Raw genomic sequence first — 8,214 nt, forward strand, 5'->3', positions numbered from 1 at the left:
AAAGGAAATTAAAAGGGGAGCTTGATTCATATATGATTTGCAAATCCGGGACATCCCCTCGGTATGAACCAAAGACATGTCCCAAAACAGAGAGGACGGGGCTGGGTTTTTAAAGACAATAGTTGCAAGGAGCTGATGATTAAAGAGACGGGTTGCTAGGAGAAGCAAGACCACAAACTTACATCACTTGTTTTCTGACTGATGGGGGCAACTGAACTTTTCAGCAGCCGGCTGACCCAGTGTTCAGCAACTGGGGCTGTGATATAAGAACAATGGGTAGCGTATGATTAGGCAACTGTCACAGTCCTACTTCTTGTTTAGGCTTTAGAATGAAAGCTTTTGGGTTATTTATCAACAGAAATCAAGCAGCACAGAGAGACTGTTGGTTCTGCAGGCAGTTTCCAAGTCCAAGGAGCAGAGCCTTCCTCTGTAAGCAGTCTCGAGAGTTCACACTGCAAAAAATCCACATGTTGGGCCACAAGTTATAATATTAAAAGTTCTTATATGTCTTCAAAGAGGAAGAAAGAATGTACCAAGTACAGGGAGAGCAGGCACCAACACCCTGAAATGAGAAAATTTGGGGTGCTTCATAGAACCGCTGTGGTGTAGAATGGGGGGGGTGATACACCATACGTCTGAGCGGAGACCTAGGGCCAACAAGAGCCAAGGTAATTCTGAAGAACAAAATGGAGGTGCTCATCCTATTGGCCATCAAGACACTGTGTAGGGCGCCTCTAATTAAGAGGGTGTGGCTTGGAGATAAACAAACCAGTGGAACAGAGCCAAGACTCTAAAAACGAACCCGCACACATGCAGAAACACGATTATGATAAAGGCAGCGTGATGAATCAGTGGAGCCAAGATGCATCATTCAATAAATGGCGCCAGAGCAATTGGCTATCCGTATAGGAAAAAAAATTAGAGCCCTTCTCACACCACACACAAACATAAGTTCAAGATGGCTTAAAGACCTAAGAGTGAAAAGCAAAGCTGCTTTAAGACTCTCAAAAGGAAATACAGAATATCTTTACAAACTCCGGGCAGAGAAAGGATTTCTTCAATAAGACCTTTTCCTAAAAGGTAAGACTGACAAACTGGACCACATTATTATTTTAAATTTTCATATGTGTGCGCACCTGGAGGGATAGCTCTGAGTCAGTCACTCTCCCCCTCCCCTTCCCCTTTCAAGCACAGCCACGGCTGTGAGTGTGAAGGTTCCCAGGTGGAGGGCAGGTGGGGTCCTTCGCTCCTTAGACTGGGGTGGGATTAAAATTTGAATACCCACGACTTCTGGCCATGGTTCCTCCTTCCTGATATCACGGAAGCCAATTATTCAGAAGATTACTTAGTAAACACAGAATCAGAACTATTAAGTCCACCTAGCTTTTACTCCCTCGGGGTTTTTATTGAGCAGGTTCTCACTTTGCAGTCTATGGAGCCAACAGTGGTGTCCAAAAATTCAATTTATTGGCAACATTTAAAAATCAAGAGATCTTTTTTTTTACATATAAATATCTGGATTTCCAGGTTCTCCTGAAAAAGATCTAGGACAATGGGCTGCTGGTGAGTAATCCCTGCAGCCTGTAACTCTCTACCCAGCCCCCATCACACCCCATGACGTCCCACTTTGCTGTCTGCACTCCGTTACCCTACCTGCTTGGCACCTGGAGGCCCTGGAGTCTAAAACCACTTTATTTACCCCGGCAACTGAGAGCATTTTAATTAATAAATTGAAAGAGCAAGAAACGTTGACCGCTTTGAAGGAAATAGTTCATCTAGCTGGGAAGGCTCTACCCTGCACAATTTGTATGACGCAAGTAACACTCTTCCAGTGCCTGAATCCTTCTCTGGCCCCCAGAATCAGTTACTCTCCCCCAGAATCAGTTACTGTCTCTTGAACTCATGCCAATGAGCTGGGCATTCTTTCCTTAGATGATCGAAGTGATAAACTTAGAGATTCACACATCTTTAGGTTAGGTTCATCTAATGATATCTTAGATATCATTATTATAAATTAATCTAAATCATGAAGTTAAGGTTGTCAAAATACATATATATTTTAAAATGGAGCCAGAGCCGCCAAGCGGAGGCACTGCCTCGCATGCTGATACCTCAAACCTTGGAATGTCAGCACAGGACAAACTAACCTTTGGACGGGGCCTGGGACAACACTGTGTCCCGAAGAACTATTTACAAAGATAACAAGAAAGCAGTTATTTTGATTACTGGACTGAAAATTACACACATTGTATAAAATTAACATCACCACGTTATCTGCACCAACAGAAATGCCTTCCTTCTATTTATGTAATTGTTCCCCACTGCTAATGGGAACATCATTGGGGCTTCTGCCTGAAATTAATGGTTCCCAAATAGCTGTTCTTCCTGAGCTCCAATAAACCCTTGTGGTCTCTCACTTTGACAGGCCTTTTTATTTTTAGGTTAACGAAGTTTGGGTTATATTATTGTATGCGGGTTAAAGTGCCACCCTAAATCTGTAAAGAAAGGGGAAGTGGGTAACTAGGCGAGCACGAGGCAGTGGTCACCCGCCCAGTTTTGGAGGCTCGGCATCCAGACCCCCGCTGAAGGCAGCCAGCCTACCCCACAAAAACCCCTTCTGGCGTAGGCGGGGCTGCAGCGGGGTCAAAACCACGCACCATGAAAGGCCACCCAGTGCGCAGGCGCGCCCGTTTCCTCGCCGCCGACACCTACCTGCCGCACCGCACAGGCACGTAGACCGACCAAGCTTTCCCTCCCCCTTCCAGCAGCACTGAGTTCCTGCGCAAGCGCAGCACTGAGTTCCTGCACGAGCGCATTTCCGCGTCCCCATCCCGGGACCAATAGGAAGCGACAGCGCCTGGGCGCTGGGGCACGACGCCGTGGGCGGGGTCGAAGTGAGGGCAGCGCGTTGGCGACGCAGGGGCGGCTATATAAGTGATTAAGGCGCCGCCCCTTCGCCCCAGTGACTGAGCCGCCGCCGAGGACTCAGCAACCTTCCCCTTGAGCCCCCCTCGCTTCCCGACGCTCCGTCCCCCCCGCCCGCCTTCTCCCGCCGCAGCCTTCCGCAGGCCGTTTCCACCGAGGAAAAGGAATCGTATCGTATGTCCGCTATCCAGAACCTCCACTCTTTCGGTAAGCCACGGGAAGGTCCCGCGGGGTGAAGGCCCGGGCGGGGCGGCGGGGCTGTCTAGGCCCGGAGATGGGGCTCGGAAAGCTTCCAGACGCTCTGGGTTTAAGTAAACGTATGCGGAGGGAACATGTCTGGTCTCGTAGGCAGTGGGGACTGGGCCTTGGGGTCGGCCGCTGAGTGTGACCGGAAGAATAGGACGAGAGGTCAGCCCTTGGCTCGGGTGGCGCATTTACTAATGGCTCCGGGGCCACCGCGGGCCACACCCGCCCTCCTCCCGCGCGTCACGTCCTTTACGTCACCGCCGTTGTCGCGGACCCCGGAGGGAGGCGGCACCAGCCCTAAGTGACAAACGCGCGCGCCAATGGGGCGGGAAGTTGGCCCCGCCTCGGAGCTCGGGTTCCGGCCGGTTGCATCAGCCGACTGGGGCGCTGCCGGCCAGCTCTGGCTCCCCCGACACGTGATCGGTTTTCGAGGGCGGGCCAGGAGGCCCAGGCTTTCGACTGGGCTTGGAAACCCGGTCGTCCCGGATTGACCTGTTCCGGGAGAGCCCACAAAGGACATGTCTGATCTGACCCAGTCCTTGGCGATTTCAGTATTAGTTTTCTGCACTCAACAAAAGATACAGCGGGAGGGGAGGGTGACAGTGGTATCTGAGCCACAACGGCTCTAAACTTAACCTTTCTTCCCAGACCCCTTTGCTGATGCAAGTAAGGGTGATGATCTGCTTCCTGCTGGCACTGAGGATTATATCCATATAAGAATTCAACAGAGAAACGGCAGGAAGACCCTTACTACTGTCCAAGGGATCGCTGATGATTACGATAAAAAGAAACTAGTGAAGGCTTTTAAGAAGGTAGGTTTTCATTGTAGGAAATTCACATTTAACGTGCTCACGTGGGGATGTTTGTTGTATTATTTCCCAAAGGGGGTTATTAGTATTGTTAGGCCTAATTTGCCTTGCTTCCTTTGCAGAAATTTGCCTGCAATGGTACTGTAATTGAGCATCCAGAATATGGAGAAGTAATTCAGCTGCAGGGTGACCAGCGCAAGAACATATGCCAGTTCCTCGTAGAGGTGAGTTCGGTCACTTGATGCATTTGAGCCTCTGCCCTGGCTAATCTCAGATCCTGCCCAGTCTTTTAATTTCTGCTGGGGAAACAGAAGTTTTCATTTTGTAAGGCTGAGCAAAATGGTTTTGTAGCGCATGGACAAATGTATTTCCAGAAACAAAAGGAACTTGTCTGCCTTAAGTTTACTTTTTCAGTGGATGTACTTTTAAAGATTACATGCTTAAATTGCATGGACAGGTACGAAAATAAATAGGTTGTCTGGTTGGCTGTTCCCTAAGTGCTAAAATTCTATTACATCATTGGTTTTTAACTGAGTACCCTGAGTTGAGAACCACTGTGCTCGTGGTGGTTGAAGTATGCACCTTGGCTCTTGGACTTTCCTTGCCCAGTGTAGAAGCAGGAAGACAGGACTGTTTTGCACCAGAATTGGAGATTTTAACTCTCTCAATCCACTCTTTAAAACTTTGCCCTCTTTTCTTTGCAGATTGGACTGGCTAAGGACGACCAGCTGAAGGTTCATGGGTTTTAAGTGCTTTTGGCTCACTGAAGCATAAGTGAGGATTTCCTTGCAATGAGTAGAATTTCCCTTCTGTCCCTTGTCACAAGTTTAAAAACCTCACAGCTTGTATAATGTAACCATTTGGGGTCTGCTTTTAACTTGGACTAGTGTAACTCCTTCATGCAATAAACTGAAAAGAGCCATGCTGTCTAGTCTTGAAGTCCCTCATTTAAACAGAGGTCAAGCAGTAGGCGCCTGGCAGTGTCCAGCCTGAAACAAAGCAATAACGTGATGTTTCGGCCAAGCCCAGAGCCCCAAGATCACAGACGGCTCCTCACAAGAGTTCCCTGCCCTCAGAGAATGTCACCACCTGAACAGCCTTCGGTGAAGCTGAGAGGAGAGGGGTAAGGCAGCAACGGCATCTGTACCACTAGAGGGGGCCTTCCGTAGTCAAAAGATCTCTAACCTGAGCAGGTGGATGGAGCTTAGAGCAGCCACCTTCCCTCTAGTGAGGGTGATAAGGATATCTGGCTTGCCACCAAGGTCTTTTTGACCAGACATATCCTTGCTAATTGATGTCCAAACACCAGAATTTGAGGCCAGCCTTCTATCAGAGTTAAACTTTTGACAAGGGAACAGATTTCAAACTGATGTGTCAGTCGTGTAGCTAGCTATAGAGCTTGCAACTTACTAGCAACAGCTGCCCAATGCCATGTGAAGTAAACTGATTTTTGGGTTTTTTCCCCCCTTCAGTTTTAATGTTATGTAATGTATTTAAACCCTTATTTAAATAAAACTTGTTTTCAGAAACATCTGACTTGCAGGTTCTATTTTATATACTATACAGTCAGTCTTGTGTGTGTAAAGGAACCACAGAAGTGGTCAGGGGATCTGTCTGTACCCAGAGCTCAACGGGCCTGAACAAACAGACCAAGAAAACCTTTAGTGAGCTTGTTCCTTCAAGTCCCAAAATTAGGTATGGGACTTCACCTAAGCTATAAACCCCTAGAAAAGGTATGCAAAAGTGTAAGTGACTAAAGTGTTTCAGAAGCAGAAATTGAATATTAAGAGGCTATCTCTTGACAAAGGACAATAACAAAGTATATCAAGGTCTCCTGGGTCCGTTCTGTTAAACACAATCTAATTCTCCCAGCATGTGGATCATAACCAGCCCTAATTTCAGATACTGAAATAACGCTTCCAACTGCTAAGGTTATAAGGAATCAACACTTCCTATTTGTTGCCAACTGCAGTTTTGTAGGCAAAGGTCAACCTGGAACAAGTGGGTGTGGAGAAGGTCTGGTGAGAGGCTAAGCCGGTGGCAATTGACCTGAAAATAGATTCTAATCTCTGATAGAGGCTTGCAACAAGATCCCACAAAATTGGTCCATTTAATAAACCTACCACTTGGCTCCAACAAGTGGCATTGTTTAAAACCAAGATTTGAGTACAACAAAAGGGCTTTTTGTAGAGAAACTTCTAGAGGCAATACTGGAGGCCAAACCCACAGAGGACCACAGAAGATGGGATGAAATAAGAGGGAATCATGCCATAGGTTGTACAGGTCCTGTGTTAGGCTGTTAACATCTCTAAGGACCTCCAGTTTTCTCAAATAGGATTATTCTGAGGTAAGCTAGCAACACCAGTATTAAATCGGCTGTCTGGACCCACCAAAACAATTATGTGTGAACATATAACAGGAGGTTTGTGAACACTGATCCAATTGATGTGATATGGGTGTATCTCAGGCCTGAAAATAAAGCATGTCTCCATTTGATGGTTGAGAAAACCATCTAAGTGATAGAGCCTCATCTAGAACCCTTTCTGTTCTTCCCACTAGACCTGTACCTTTGCAACTTAAGTAGCTCTACTTGCAGACAGTGAGTCTTAGTTTGTCCAGTGCAGCTGGGGATCATGAGGCACACAAAGGCGAGTCAAGCAGACACCCGATGGGATGTAAGACCAGCACAGCCTTGACATGAGGCAGAAATAGGCCAGTGCCACCACTGGCTTAACTGAAGAGCACAGGATCTCTGAGGATTGGGAAATCTTCCCCACTCCCATCCGAGCCCAGGGTGCCATCTGAAGCAGGGCATTCTAGGCAGAGGAGTCAAGGCCCAGGGGTGAAAGCACCCAGTGTGTATGAGGATCCTTAAGGTAGGACCATTTGGCTGGAACAAAGGCCTTACATAGAGCAGAAATAATAACAGTACTGTCTCTTACTATGTGCCAGACCTGTGCCAAGCACTTAGAAGTATACATCAACTGATTTAATAGTTGGGACTCAGTCCCGTGTTGAAACAGATGCAGAGAGGTCACTTACCAGCAAGTGGGTGGAGAGAATGGAATAGAGGAAGATGAAGGCTGGAAAGTCGGTGTGAGATCAGAGTGGGTAGAGCCACAAGCCAAGACTCTCCCTTTCTTGCTTCCCCCATTTCCTCTCCTCTCCTCAGGCTCCCTGCCCAACCCCAGTCAGCAGGAGCCCTCCTGCCCCTCTACTCCCACCCTCTGCAACAGGAACAAGCAGAGATAAGTCAAACATTTCTTAAAATGGTGTTTCTTAAAATAGTGTCATTTAAGACAATAAATATTAGCTAAAACTCCACAGGAATTTACAAAAACTACTTAAAGCCTACTGAAATTGCTGTAAACTCTATAAATAGGTAGAAGAAACTGTATTTGGGACTGAACATTCTACCAACTAGCACTAGAATTGACCCCCTTCCTCATTTACCATCCTTGGTGGCATCAGTGTCAGAACTCAGTTCACAGGGCTTTGAAATTAAGAGCTCCTTGACTAATTTTTTTTTCAAGAGAATTATTTCAAAATTAGCACATAACCTGAGGTTTTGGTGATTTCTTGCACTTTTTTTTTCTTTTTATGAGGTTTTCTGTTTTTTAAAAATTTCTTGCCCAGCCAGGTGTGGCTCAGCGGTTGAGCGTCAACCTAGGATCCGGGAGATCACAGTTTGATTCCCAGTCAGGGCACATGCCTGGTTGCGGGTTCAATCCCCAGTGGGGGGTGTGCAGGAGGCAGCTGATCAATGACTCTCTCATCACTGATGTTTCTATCTCTCTCTCCCTCTCCCTTCCTCTCTGAAATCAATAAAGACATATTAAAAAAAGAAAAATTCTTGCACTCTTAAATCCTAATTCAAATATTTATAAAACGCACTGTTCTTGGGGAGCTTGTTAAAAATTCAGATTGTAGATCCCACCCAGAACAGTTCTGCTCTCCTGGGTGTCAGCTGAACAATGCCCCAGTCTCACCTGTTTTTCAAGGGCCTGCAAAAATGTCTAAACTGAAAAGAAATGTATCATCTCTAAAATTTGGCCCAACAACTGCAAAATCAGAATGAATAACCGTTTAGTACTACAGAGGATTAACATTGGCAAAAACTGCAATATGATTCTTACACGACTGTATGTAAATGTAATCAAAGTTCTAGAGAAAGAACTTTTTTTTTTTTTTAATCCTCACCCAAGGATATGTTTTTATTGATTTTTAGAGCGAT

The 8,214-nt window shown here is 46.4% G+C and overlaps 1 protein-coding gene and 1 long non-coding RNA gene across 2 annotated transcripts in view; one reads left to right on the top strand and one right to left on the bottom strand.

Moving 5' to 3' along the window:
• Window positions 1-2,769, bottom strand: part of LOC308569055 — a 26,009-nt gene extending 23,240 nt beyond the window's left edge. Inside the window, exon 1 of the long non-coding RNA XR_014000546.1 lies at window positions 2,713-2,769. This is a non-coding gene — a long non-coding RNA (uncharacterized lncRNA). The remainder of the gene's footprint in view (window positions 1-2,712) is intronic.
• Window positions 2,720-5,511, top strand: EIF1 (eukaryotic translation initiation factor 1). Its single transcript, XM_081162452.1, has 4 exons — window positions 2,720-3,132; window positions 3,820-3,983; window positions 4,103-4,204; window positions 4,685-5,511. Exons 1-4 carry the CDS (start codon window positions 3,102-3,104, stop codon window positions 4,727-4,729), a joined length of 342 nt encoding a protein of 113 aa, XP_081018578.1. The 5' UTR covers window positions 2,720-3,101; the 3' UTR covers window positions 4,730-5,511.
• The last annotated feature ends 2,703 nt before the right edge of the window (window positions 5,512-8,214 follow it).

Source organism: Miniopterus schreibersii, assembly GCF_964146895.1.
Source record: "Miniopterus schreibersii genome assembly, chromosome: 16".
NCBI lineage: Eukaryota > Metazoa > Chordata > Mammalia > Chiroptera > Miniopteridae > Miniopterus > Miniopterus schreibersii.